This window comes from Cydia strobilella, chromosome 25, assembly GCF_947568885.1.
Source record: "Cydia strobilella chromosome 25, ilCydStro3.1, whole genome shotgun sequence".
NCBI classification, from domain to species: Eukaryota; Metazoa; Arthropoda; class Insecta; order Lepidoptera; family Tortricidae; genus Cydia; species Cydia strobilella.
This window is the reverse complement of record NC_086065.1, coordinates 5,091,409-5,105,812: the sequence shown is the minus strand read 5'-3', so window position 1 is coordinate 5,105,812 and position 14,404 is coordinate 5,091,409. Positions and strand designations below refer to the sequence as shown.

Genomic DNA, 14,404 nt, shown 5'->3' with positions numbered 1-14,404 from the left:
AAAAATTGTGATATGTTATGTGTTTGCTTAAAATTTGTGCGATGATGAAATAAAACCAACTTGGTACATACATTATTTAATTTTTTATTTTTCCTCGGTTCTTAATACTTTACAAATGTTTTGTACAAAATAATATTCTAAGTTATAAATTACATTGCAGCCTTATCCCTTCGTCTCACGTATAAAATTTCTTATTTACAATTTTTTTTATATTAAATACAAATACTTTTTTCGTTCATTGTAGGATCTTCTTCTGACCTAGGCCCTGTTTTGTAATATTACAAGTTACAACCGGCAACATTGATAAATGTACTTGACCAATGACAAGAGGCAATGACACCAGTGTTGCCAATTTTCAATTGTAAAATTGTAACTTGTAGATTTTTCCAGTAGACCCCCAAATTTCTGATTTATGTAATATCATTCGATGCAGACATATTATTGACATACTGTCATATTTTCTTGTCACCGACAGTTTAAATGTGAGATTTGTTATTTCAACACGCATTATAACTTAAAAGTGTATTTTAGATTATAAAAATACACTAAATACACAAATGAGTCGCTTAACTTTAAACTCTGGTAGATCCATCTGTCAATTATGCAATTTTGGTATTAAGAAAAGGTAAGGGTAGATATTTGCTGAGAGGGTCGAATGGATTCATCCAAGTTTGAAGTTAAGTGACAAAAATAGGTATATCAATTGACGTTTTATTTTATCCACTCTTGACATTTTTTACTGTATAGAATTTGCTCATATGAAAAACTTAGAAGATTAAATTTATGAGACGTGCTTATACTTGTATCGCTTCACTTCAAATTCGGGTAAATCCATTCGACCCTCATAGGAAATAAGTACCTATCTACTATCTACCCTATTACCTTTTCTTAATACCAAAATCTAAAAATCTGGCAGTTGGATTTACCCAAGTTTGAAGTTAAGCGACTTACTTATTGACTATTATTGACAATTGCCATTGCCAAAAGTGACATTTATAAATTATAGTTGGTCAAGTAAATCTTGTCAGTAGAAAAAGGCGCGAAATTCAAATTTTTTGACGGACGATAACCGATCTCGCCTACATTTTTTAAATTTGCCGCCTTTTTCTACTGACAAGCTTTGCTTGACAAACTATAGATGTAAAGTCAGCAATATTATTCGTTGCGGTCATGTCAATAGAGCTCACATACAAATTGGATTACTTTCGTGGATCTTAGAAACGAACCCAAAATGTTTTATTTTCTAAATTAGAGCTAGGTATAAAGTAATTTTTAAAATACAGCTTTTAAAATAGGTCACTAATGTCACTGTAACGGTAACAGTCCAATAGGAATCAAGTCTTTAAACCACAAGAATATAAAAAATAGACTTTAGATACTTATAACTAGTTAGTTATGTAAATTATAAATAAAACGACAGACATTACAAGATGAGCAAAATATTAAGGCCAGTTTTTTGTTTTCATAACAAATAGAATCTTTTTTTATAACACCTCGCCTACCTCGCTTCTCAAGTTCTCATCCACTCGATATCGAATCAGCAAAGAGTCAAAATTCGATTCTAAATCCCGATGTTTAAATAGTTAAATCTGTTAAAAATAATTTTTTGCCTCTGACGGTATTTGTCCATCTTTGATTAATCATAGTAAACAATAGATATAGCTCAATAAATTTTAGTAGTTTAAAAAAGTGCCAACTAAATTATATGCAAAATTAAACAGGTTAAAAAAATGGCACATTTAGACGTTAAAATACCTTTGTGTATATTAGAACGTATTGATTTTATAAAAATAAGCATAGAAGAATTTTGAGATCTGTTTTTCTGGACCTACATCTACAGTGGCGCCAACTGGTGAGCACAAAAACGGTAGCCCTCATTGCAGCTTGTGAAGTTTTATGAATAAGGGGTAGGCGTAGGTAATATTTACATGCGATGCAAAAATAGGTTAAAAATAGCAGATCAATTCACTATTTGATTTGGGTCACATTTAATCACCTTGGCAATGCTTGCTTCAGCTACTCAGTCACAACAATTATACATCAATTGAAAAAACTGATTGTAGTATATATTTAGACACAAAAATCTTATTAGTTTTATCAGTTTCTCTACTGGCACAACAATTACTTAGGAATCTTAGGATGTTTTAACATATAGGTACTAAAGTATGTACATACCGTATACCATTTTAATAACTGGATGGACAGGGTTAATACACCCTGTATAAATCAAGATTAATAATACCTAACGTTATATTTTTTCTCTCTATCTACTTACCCATAGTCCATTGCAGGGTTGCACTTTCAAATTACACTTAAGATCACTCTGAACCAGTGGATTATTTCCACGAAAAATACTTTTTTGCGAACCGCAACAACACACAACCTTGCCTGCACGCGAGCTCCGAGTAATTTTTATTAATTTCTTCCTTAAATCGAAAATATACGTTCATGATTGGATTATATTCGCTCCGTGCACAACTGTGGCGCCGCCCTGGCGGGTATGGGACACATTATTTATCTGTCACTTGACAGCTGTCAAATAGTACCTATGAAGATCCCATAAAAGTTCACAACTGACTTGTCGCTTGTTTCGCACGCATTTACGCACAGTCATAGATAATACAATATCTCACTATAGCTATATTATATACACTTTCTATAATTTAACTATTCTTTATAAACTCGCATATAACATCAGCGTGCGTTTCACTGACCCCGATCTGCACCAGCTGTTGCTTGTTCACCAAAAACAAGGATTCTCCGTCAATCTCGTGCTCTGACAACACTGAGATTGTCTCCGCCCAGTTGTATTTTGACAGGTGGGACGCCAGCTGATCGACCTGTCAAACAAATGTTGCCCGTGTGAAAAATAGTTTGGCTAAGACAAAAAAAACCTATACCCAAACCAAATCGTCCTGCTTTTGTACTAGTAATTGTAACAATTTGTCCAGAGTGCTATGCGCACAGACAAGAACGATCGTAATAGTACCTAGTAGACATAATTTCTTAAATTATAAGACACGCTTTTGAGCAAACTGTTTAACTGCTCTTTCAAAATTTAAGGTTTTGCAAAACGGTTTCATGTCAGAATAATGCAAAATACATAAGAAAAAAATCTTACCGTCCAAGACTTGATCGTAGATGGCATTAGAGTCGCGAAAGGTTGATCCGAATCTGTAAATACATGTAGATTTTTAACGAAATTACAATTACCATTTATAAAATAATGGTTTCAAAGAAAAGAATAATACCGGAGGACCGGTTTGCCCTAGTGGGTAGTGAGGTAGTGACCCTGCCTATGAAGCCGATGGTCCCGGGTTTAAATGTCATCTGTGTGCATCAGCATCACCTTTACCAAAAATAGTAACCAAATTAGCCAAGCCGTAGATGTATGGAAATAATGGAAACATACATACGTGTGCACAAAAAAAAACAGCTTATCCTAAATCAAGTCGCTGTCCTAAATGCATCCTCATTTCGTATTGTCAATGTCCTAAATGCATACTTAAACCGCCTAAGTATCGTCAAAGGCAAAAATTGATTTGTAACAGATTAAAAAAAATAATGACCTGGCAACATTCACCCACCGTGATATTTTGTAATAACTGTAAGAAGTGATTTCAATGGGATGCAAGTAATCTCCTTAACTGTACCGGTAATTATAAAAACGGTATAACTATTATTTCTCTTACCTTCGTCGCATTTTTCTTCACTTTTAGTTTTAGCATCTTCACTATTTTCCGCTTCCTCTTTACTTTTCACAGTGTCAGCCTCACTTTCTATCGCCTCATCTTCATTCAGGTTTAAATCGGAAATGCTCAGTATTTTACTATTATCTTTTATAAGCTTCCCATCTTCTGTTCTGTGCTTATACGTTTCTTCTCTCTTTGGCTCTAACGATAGATCTGAGTTTTGGTAAATTATTTTCTCTTTTAGCGGTTTGCGGATCTGAAAAAGATTTATTGCATTCCATTAAACTTTGGGTAAAATCATCATAGATTAAAGAAACATCTAAATATTAAATTTTTCATCAATAGTTTTTTTACACTCGTACTTACTTAAAAAAATTCATTAGGTTCTTATATAAGAAGTACACGAGGGTAACTGCGTAAACGGGGTAATTTAGAAAATCACTAATATCTACTAAATTAGAATCATTTCGCACTTTGGCAACACTTCCCAAGGTATCTTGCTTACTGTTGCCATAGCAGAAAATACTTCTAGTTAGCCCAAGAAAAGTCTGCAACGATTTTGATAGAATACGCAGTGCAAGTGTTATTTATACGTCATAATTTCATAGAAGTTTGACGTTCAAGCTAACAGTTACACTGCGTGTGCTATCAAAATCGTTGCACTTATCTTGGTCTAACTCTAGTTTAGTAGATAATTAGATATTTGTTAATTTCGTAATTACCCTGTTTTCGATGTTACTTCAATACACCTTACGTGCATAAAATCCAAACGAATTCAATCAAATGTTTTAGTACATACACAATAATAAAATGATAAATAACACTTACAGGGAAAGCTGTATTAGACTCTTGTATAACATATCCATCCAAAACATGCGTTAATATGTAATGATCAGTATCTTCTTTCCGCACACTACCATTGGCTATCTGCAGTTCGCTTCCTTTAAAATCGTTTATTGAAGTAACTGTGAATTTTCTATTAACTTCTTTAACCTCTTTAGCTTCTACTTTAGCACTTTTTGTTTCTACTTCTGATTTTGTTGCTTCCATTTTTTCTTCTTTAATATTTGTTTTTGATTTGAGAGTTTCTTCTTTTTTAACTTTACCAGGTTTTATAACTTCTTTCCGCTTTGTAACTGTTTCTATTTTAGGTGTTCCTGTTTGTTGTTCTGGCTTTGTGATTGTTTCTATTTTCGGTGTTTCTGTGCTTCGTTTTGGCGTTTTAGGTTCTGGCGTTTTACTTGTAGCTAAAGATTCTGCACTTGCTCTTGATTCTATTTTCAATAAAATTTCTGGTTTACTTAGTAGTGGTGACTTGTTTGTATTCGGTTTTTGTTCATTTATTGATGCACTTAATACAAAAGGTATAGAATTTGGTGCTGATGTATCTATTACTAATGGTTCTTTAACTGGTGCCGTTGGTTCTAGTTTTAATAATTCTATATTAGGTCTCGATGTTGCCATTTTCGGTAATTCTGCATTTGATTTCGCTGTTTCTATTTTCACTATTTCTGTATTCGGTTTTGATGTTTCTGGCTTTACTGGTTCCGTGTTTCCCTCTGATGTGACAAATTTCATGGGTTCCGTAGGTGTAATTTTTGTTGGAGAATGCAATTTTTCTATACGTATCACGACGTCCGGTTGCACCGGTAGAGGTTCAGTTCTTAATAGAGGTCGATTCAGGGCTTGAGCTGCTTGAGTAAAAACTGTGTTTCTAACTAACTTATCGCTCTCGATTTGAGCATTATCTTTAGTCGGTGGTATGACTTTCATATCAACAACTTGAGGCTTTTCCTTAGCGATATTGGCTTGTGTTCCGGTAGATGCAGTCTCGACATTCCTTGACACTAGCTTAAAGTCTCTAACTGGGGTGGGTATGTAGCTAATAGTTGTACCATTAGCGGTTTCTATGCTTACAGCCTGATTATTAGGTATTTTCCTTTTAGTGTCATCGGGTGATTCGCTCTTTCTTTTCCTATTTATTTCGTTAAGACTTTGATTTGGCCTAGGTCCAGTTATAGTCTGGGTACCGCTCGGCATGTACTGATTTTGCATTGGCGTTACACTCATTGGTTTAGGTTGTATGTGTCTATAGTAAGTCTGATTGTAATGCCTGACTGGATTTGTCATGACAGGAGGATTTGGTTTGCTTGGTAAAGGAACTTTTTTATTTAATGCATTAGCTTGCATAACATTATTTGGTATGTTGCTAGTAATAGTCATTGGTCTTGGACTGTTTACTGTTCTGATATCACCAACATTTTGTGGAGCAATTTGTCTAAAATCAACAGTGTTTGGAGCATATTTTACATTTTGCATCGGAGACACTGTGACTTGTGGTTGTCTCACATTTTGTTGTCTCATCCCTTGCAATTCTGCGACTTTCTGCATATTTACTAAATTCTGATTCATATTACCTGTCCGATCTTGTATTTGGGTAGCATTAGTCATTGTATTTTGGTTTGCCATTGGCATTGTATTCGGCATGTTACTATTGTAAACCCTATCATTGCTAACTATACTTGCCATATTTTGGTTTTGAGCAATATTAACACCGACATTAGCAGGTTTCTGTACATTTTGTACAACATTACCTATTGGCATTACATTTTGTCCTGTATTTATTACATTTGGAGCAATGTTACTAACGTTTTGGCCTACGTTTATTACATTTTGACCTATATTAACGTTTTGTCCAGTAATCTGTCCGATATTTGGCATCATTTGGACTACATTGGACATTTGCCTGGGGTCCATCTGTATCATCTGCTGTGGGTAGTAGCCCTGCAGGTTCTGCAGGTACATCTGATTTTGGTCCATGTGCTGAGGGACGGAAGGCATCATGTTGCTTGGCATCTGCTGCATGTATATGACCTGGTTTTGGGGCCGGACCTGGTTCTGTATCCATGGCGGTGGGTTTTGTGGATTTATGAAGAGCGTTTGATTCGGTTGGATCTGTTCGCCTGAAATATAAATATTGCTACAATAAGTATTCTGTTATGAATATAGTGTTCTGTGCATTTCACATTGACGTTGTAATGATTTCTAACAATTCTATTATAGGCCCAATATCTTAATTGTTCTATTTGACTCATGGAGATACAATGATATAGCTGTATATTCAGATTAAGTAATGTGATAATGATATAAGTTATATTACCTGGCTGGACTAGGATCTGCGTTTCGTAGATCAATCGGACTGGGCACAGCATCACCTGCTGCTGTTGTTGTGGTTGGCTGAAACGACATAAGGTTATGTTTATTTCTATGTCACAGGGCGGACACGCTAAACATTAAAAATCACTTGCTTTTTTATGTGTGAACGGCACGTCTGTACACGCAGCATGCATCATAGTGTGAGTAAGTTGCTTAAAAATAGTACTGAGTACTGAGCCTTAGGCAAAATGTCGTCAGTCTTGCAGTCGCGGGGGCGAGGTAATTCTAATCGGGGCAGGGCGGTGCGTGGCCGTTGTGTATGATAATACTATTACTTATTCTGTGCCTATGTTCCTAAACTTCCTAAGTTGGGTCTCTTTGCCAATAGGTATATAGATAACACATACTATGTATGGTTGCGGTCTCCTATGTCACCCTTACAACCGGTTTTTAACCCCCGGCGCAAAAAGAGGGGTGTTAATTGTTATATGTTTGACGCGAATGTCTGTCTGTCTATGGCATCATAGCTCTCCAACGGATGGACCGATTTCGATTTTTATATTTTTTACGTGAAAGCGAGTAGATGGCTGTGCAACAATCCTTTTAACAAACTGTGTTACCTTGTTGCTCAACCCACATTGGTACACCACTGCCAATATAACTGCCACCCCATATTACTTTCTATATGTTTTCTAATACCTTTTCAAAAATCGTATAAACATTAAGACTCATTTAGTCGATGTCACTTTCATCAACTTTATTTACACATTTACACGCAGACGTTAACCTTTTGGACGCCAATGACGGATACATCGGCACCGCACAGGTCCAACGCCAAAGACCGATTAATCCGTCAAAGACCACAGAGCAACATAGACCTGCGTGCATGTGCATAAAGTTCTATTTCAGTTTTGACACTTCGGTGACGTAGCGTCCGAGTGACAGCTTTTGTGTTTGACACGGTCTCGAAATCGAAAAGGTTAAAATCATTAAATGTAGGGTGATTATATCCCTTAATTCGAGGTCCAAATACAGCATCTATAATATCCTCGTACCGCCCACCATACAAAATTATAGCTAAGAAAGTTTGAATCTAGTTGTATTTTTCATTGAGTTGAATTTCATTTGTTCGAAATTTTTACGAGACAAATGTGACTGTTTTAAAGTTGAAATTCCATTAAAACAGTGCATCGTAATGTCCATTGGGCGGCCCGAGATAGTAAATTAGTAATGGATAGAACAACGCGCCAAAACTAACTCGCGTAGCATCCGCTACTATATAAAAAGGTCAACAAGTATCCATATATCTCAATCTGACCTCCAGTTATGAATAATACAAATATAGGGTCAACTTGTAGGTCAAAACAAATTGTATGAATAAGAATTAAGTATAAATAAATTATTATTTAGGTTTGAATAAGATTTTTTTATTGAACTCACCCCATTTGGTCCGGCTGGCATATTTGTTGCTGCATCTGAAAAACGGAAGTTTATTTTAAGTCACGTATTGAAGCTTATTTTTAGGGTTCCGTACCCAAAGGGTAAAAACGGGACCGGGAGACTCCGCTGTCCGTCTGTCTGTCACCAGGCTGTATCTCATGAACCGTGATAGCTAGACAGTTGAAATTTTTACACATGATGTATTTCTGTTGCCGATATAGGTATCAACAAATACTAAAAAGTACGGAACCCTCGGTGCGCGAGTCCGACTCGCACTTGACCGGTTTTTTTTAAATACGTAACTTCAGCCTCGTCTGCGTGGAATGATGATGATTGATAAAGACTTTTCCTATTACTATTAGATATGGGTGAATATGGTATCAATGCATTAAGCAATGCAATGCACAAATATATGAGATGACAAGCGCGAAAGTGGTGGGGGTAGTTGCTGTGACGTCATAGAGTCAAACATACCATGTGGGGTACCAAATGAAAGGGCTTTGTGAGTAGATCCAAAGATAGAAATAACTCCGTAATAGATGGATACAGTCTAAGGAAAAAACGTGCCTCGAAAATCACGAAAATTTGATTCTCGATCAGATGTCACCACTAGTTTTGGCCTACTCTCGTATAGAGGGCGTTGACGGTTTCATTTGTTATTTATAATTTTAACGCATATCCGTTAAAGAACATGGGTCAAAATCATATAAAAATAATTAATGCAAATAAAAAAATCATTTATCCATATTTAAGTACATTTTAACGTATTTTTATAAATCTTCATTTTTAGTTTTAAAGTATGTCGATAGATGGCAGTGAATTTAAAGTGGTTACAAAATTTACTATGACAGTACCGCTCTATCTTATTATATCCTCTTTGGTAGATCACAAATATAAACATACTGTAACATTTTCACTACTTGGTCTAACAAATTATTAGAAAACGTTCAAAAATTTCACAATCCACAGTTGACTTTAAACTGCTCTAAATTGAAAATGACTGAATGGATTATTTCAAATTTTATACCAAACGACTGTGAATATCCTCTTTATAATGTTTAAAAATAATTAACCAGATTTATCAAAAAATAAGAAAAGTACATCAAGTTAAAAAACCGTATAATTTTCTGTTACATGAAACTGCAACTATTATTAAACAAACAAAAAACCCTTTTAAATGGTATTTTCACTAGCTTTCATTTGGTATCCATATTGCTATTGTTAAAAAAAAAAAAAACAATCCGCCCACCCTTTCTTAAGTTTCCAGTAAAAAAAAGTATCGAGAAAAGGCCAGGCCACTAGGTAGGTATATGTCCTTCCCTAGACCTCAAGCTAACTTCATACCAAATGACATCTTAATTTGTTCAGCGGTTTAAGCGTGAAGAGATGACAGACAGAGTTACTTTCGCGCTCGGTTTTAGCGCCACCCGATAAAAATAAGAAATGGGATTTCCGGTTTAACTTCAAAATGGCGGCGGTTTCGAGAATATTTTTTGCTCATTAATGTTGTTTAAATCTAATATTGATCTCTTATTATGCAGTTAATTACGTGGAAGTGTGTAGCTAATGAAGAATTAGTCTTGAAACGCGTTTAACCATTATTTAGTCAATGCCCGGCAATCCATCGTGGCTATTTGCAGTCTACGACACACTTTTGACATTGGCGAAATTTAAAAGAAGCCATTTTTTTAAATAAAAAGTAAAAAATACATTATCCTCATTTGCGTCGCGCAATCCAGTACAATATCACTACGTTTAATTTACGTTTTTTTATTAGCAAAACCACGTGTAGTTTGTATTCAATAACAATAGTCAGCAAACGTCGTAAACTGACAGCACGACTTAGTTCGCAAACCAAAAAAAATTCGATTCCTTTGTCCGAACTTCGCAAAACAACTACCTGCTCCCTCCAACTTACCCTTCATAAATCTAGGATTTATAAAAAAAAAAAAACAAAAAAAAATACTCCAAATCTTGAACCCTATTTCTATAAAGACAAGAGTTCAAAATCAAATGCCAGTTTTAAAGGAATTCTAATCGAAATTGATTTGACGAATAAAAGTGAGCTCTATGTGCATAACGATTAGGTTGGTTTTGGATTGGAACGAGTTTTAATAATAAGTTCGGATGAAAGCAGGGACGTCGGACATTTTTAGTATTTTTTGCGTGCGTAGGCACGAGACAGTTATCGATCTTGATTTGTCGATAATGGGGCGTTATTTTTGAGCGCGCATTATGAAGTAAGTATATAAAAATAGGTAAAACACGGATAGGCAAATGCGTTTATAAATAGTATGTGTAGTGTACCTACGTACTGTTGTCATAAAATTGATTGCGTTAGGTATGATTACGAAGATAAATTATTAAGGAGTTATGTACGTCAACCGTAGGTAAATTACGAAATAAAGTTTTTAACATCATATTAAAAACTATTTTATGCGCTCTAACACTTGTGTTGATTCATATAGTATTTATAGTTAAAGTGAAAGTTGCGAATGAGTATATAAATATAATAACCCATGTCACTTTCCTAACTGAACCTAAACAATGAAACTTCGTCACACATGAAACACTACGTGGCCGTTTAGGTTGCCCCGGGGTAAATATTAGAAATGCCCCGAATAGTGGTTTTGGCACTTTTGGCCGAATACCGAAAATTGTGAAAACTATTCGCCAACAAAGCACAACGTTTGGTAAGATATATTTGTTGTTGAACAAAATTAATAATTGTAGTCTGAATCAAATCAGACCCATGATAAAAATAAAATATTTTGTAATCAACAAACGCTCAAAAATGGGTCTTCGTATTTAACAACTTTCCATTTTAAATATACCTAGCTTTTGGTTATATTTATTGAGTAAGCTTTCTTTTTAGGTAGGTGCAACATATATTCTGTATTCGGCCGAATAGTAGTTAACATGCGGCCTAATACCGAATATTCGAAAAAGTAACCGATTAGGCCGACTATCAAATAGTTGCCGAATATTCGTGACATCTCTACTAAATACATAGAAATAAAAAATACAATAAAAGAATACATAGAAAATCTACGCGCTTCATCATTCAAAATGAAGACTCATAATATTTTATAAAAAAATAATATTCCTCATTCAAAATCAACTCATAAATATTTTAATAAACTACCTATATATAGGTATACATTTCGTGGTAAACTACATACTTTTTGTTTTAAATATACTGTGTCTTTGTAATACGTGAAATGTAGTTTGCCATGAATAAATGAATTACTTACTTACTTAATAAAAAATAATACAAACACGAACATGCACAAACACTTCTCGTTGCGCAGTGAAAACGTGCTGGGCCCATAACCTAATGAAATAATACGAGTTTTGAAGGAAAAACGAAAAGAATATATTTTAAAAACTTAAATGAAGATTAACATGAAACGTAGCTAGTCGCGTATATATGGCAAGAAGATCCCCTAGAAGTCCAGAATTACTTCATGCGCTGCGTCGTGCGTGTTGCATGTGGTAAAACAGCAGGCGCTTATGTTTGTGGCCTATTTCCAACAGTTGTGGTACTAGCACATTACACAAAAAAAAATTGTGGTACCTAGCTACCTGTGTATTAATAAACTAATTATTTTATTGTTGTAATATAATTTTAATGTATTGTAATTGATTCCTGACTTAACTACTATTGTGCCAATACCTAGGTAATTATAAGGTTTGTAAAAACTCGATATGTAAACATTAAAATATATTATATGCATGTTAGTAATAATCAAGTAGGTATAGCAACTTAGTAGGCTAAAGGCTAAAGAGAGAGAGAGAGAATACATATTTCTACGCCGATAGAGGCAGAATATGCCGCACTTATTGTAATTTGACCATCTTTGTACCATATTCTATGAAATAAACATTTGTATTTGTATTTTGTATTTGTATTTGTGTGTGGTACATACCTATATTTGGCAATATATGATAAGTACCGAGATGAACCGTAAAAATTATGAACATCTCCACATACCTACCCGCTGGTACTTTACTGTTGCAATAAAAAAATGGTGTTTGAAAAAATGTTATTTAACGGAGTAGTGGTAAGTAGTAATAGGAAGTATGGTAAGTAGTAATACAGCCAACAAACAGTTATACAGTTTAACAATAAATAAAATAAAAAAAGTATATCTAAAATAATTGTAAGTACCTACCTACCTTAGTTCATTAAATTAAATTATTATCGGAAATAATATAAACCCATGTACTAAGAACAAGCAGTATTCAATTATTGTGTAACAAAAAGCAGACAAGCAACAGAAATTTACTTAACTTTCCCAAGCTTCTATAAATTAACTACTATCACTATTATCAGAGCCTAATTGAAATAATGATAAACTGTCGATATAATCACGAAATCATCGATATCGATATCCGAGTATCGTATCCATCAAAAACACATCACTAATCTAATATAAAACACCCCGGGGGCAAGTTCCTATAAATATTGCACAAGTGCAACAGAGATGCACAGATAAGGCACTCTGAGGGAGTAACAGAGACAAAAGCTGACGTCCAATCAAAAGAAGTCTCTATTGACAAATGATAATCCCACGGTATCATAGATATAGCCACATACATACGCATAACTTAAGAAAACATTACTGTCTTAGCAGAAACTTGACTAAAGTTCAATAAACATACTAATTAATGACTAAACTCATTAGTCATAATTGATATTCGAGTACTGAATGTCACACGGGAATTCCTTTCCTAAAATAACACTCCACTACTCGAGATATCACAAACATTTTAGCCTTACACAGCTCGTTGTTGGGGTTAGTATCGATTTTACACTCATATTACACTAAAAACCACTGTTTCACTTCGATTTTTCAAAAAATAATCACAACACACACTTACCATTGCTGTTTGGCAGCTATGGGCACATCCACAACACACTTATCTTAAAGGAATCGTGTTTAAATGAAATTAAAACTACATGAACGTTCTGTCCGACATGTTGCCTCACAAAATAGCTGCACGAATAACATAAAGCGCCTATCAAGCCGCTCCGACACCCCGTACCACTAAACTCACAGGAAACTCAAACAATACGATGATTTGACCGCACCGTCTAAGAAAAACACGACAGTTTTATCGATTTTTCGATGATGCGCGCGTTTTTAGTACAGGCCACCCTAACCAATAGCGGCGTTCTGAATTCAAAGGCATCGTATTGGACGGAACTAGTTTCGAAATTTAAACACGTTCTATGACCCCAAATATCCGTCAGCGCTCGAGTATGCGAGGGAATGTTATCTTTATCTCACTTCAGCTTACGGGATAAAAAAACACGCATAAAAGAGATAGTTGCAATTTGTGTTGTCTGACGCGTAATGATTATACTTTTGGTTAAGAAATACGAAAGAGTATACACTTTTTTGCGAGCCTATAGAGTCGAATATTGGTTTTAGTTTTGCAAGATCAATTATTCTACTATGACGTCAGCAGTATGGCTGATGGCGTATAAATTACTTGGTTTGATAGGCCTTATTGAGTGCAATAAAAATGTACTTTTATTTTACTTGTGGGGTGAAGGGGACATGGGCTATGGCACACCCTAGACCCTAGCTGCCATAATAGTTATTTACGATACATGTGCGAAAAACAGGAAATTCGCAGTGGCAAATTTTAAAACACGACTGAAGTGTTTTAAATCGACACGAGTTGCGAATTACCTATTCGCACGTGTATCGTATAACGTTTTACAGTACATATGGCCTTTTAAATTTTCGACGTAGTTACGTAATGTGCTTATTATAGCACCTGGTGTCGTAATGTAGCACCAGATGTACTGTAATAGATACGAAGTATACAGCTAACATATTTAAAATATTTTGGTTTTAAGACTTGAAGTAAACGTATTTTAGTCCCACGATAAATTAATTTTTTTGGGGTTAATGTGATAAATTAATTAACTAATTAGCAGGGAGCGTACTCATGTCAGTTTCGTCATAATGACGTAAACACACAGGATGTTTTTAAATACGTAATGACAGATAAAGTCTATCAACGTTCCATTGTAACGAAAGTTATAGTTTTTACTTTAGTTACTGAAATAAAAAATAAATACATAATGAGTTAGAAACAAA

General features: G+C 34.7%; 1 protein-coding gene across 1 annotated transcript; it reads right to left on the bottom strand.

Moving 5' to 3' along the window:
• Positions 1-154: 154 nt before the first annotated feature.
• On the bottom strand, positions 155-13,861 carry LOC134752794 (uncharacterized). The gene is made up of 7 exons (XM_063688505.1): positions 13,173-13,861; positions 8,289-8,323; positions 6,853-6,929; positions 4,521-6,655; positions 3,693-3,948; positions 3,122-3,174; positions 155-2,840 (listed from the first exon to the last, which is right to left on the bottom strand). Exons 1-7 carry the CDS (start codon positions 13,173-13,175, stop codon positions 2,664-2,666), a joined length of 2,736 nt encoding a protein of 911 aa, XP_063544575.1. The 5' UTR covers positions 13,176-13,861; the 3' UTR covers positions 155-2,663.
• Between the last annotated feature and the right edge of the window lie 543 nt (positions 13,862-14,404).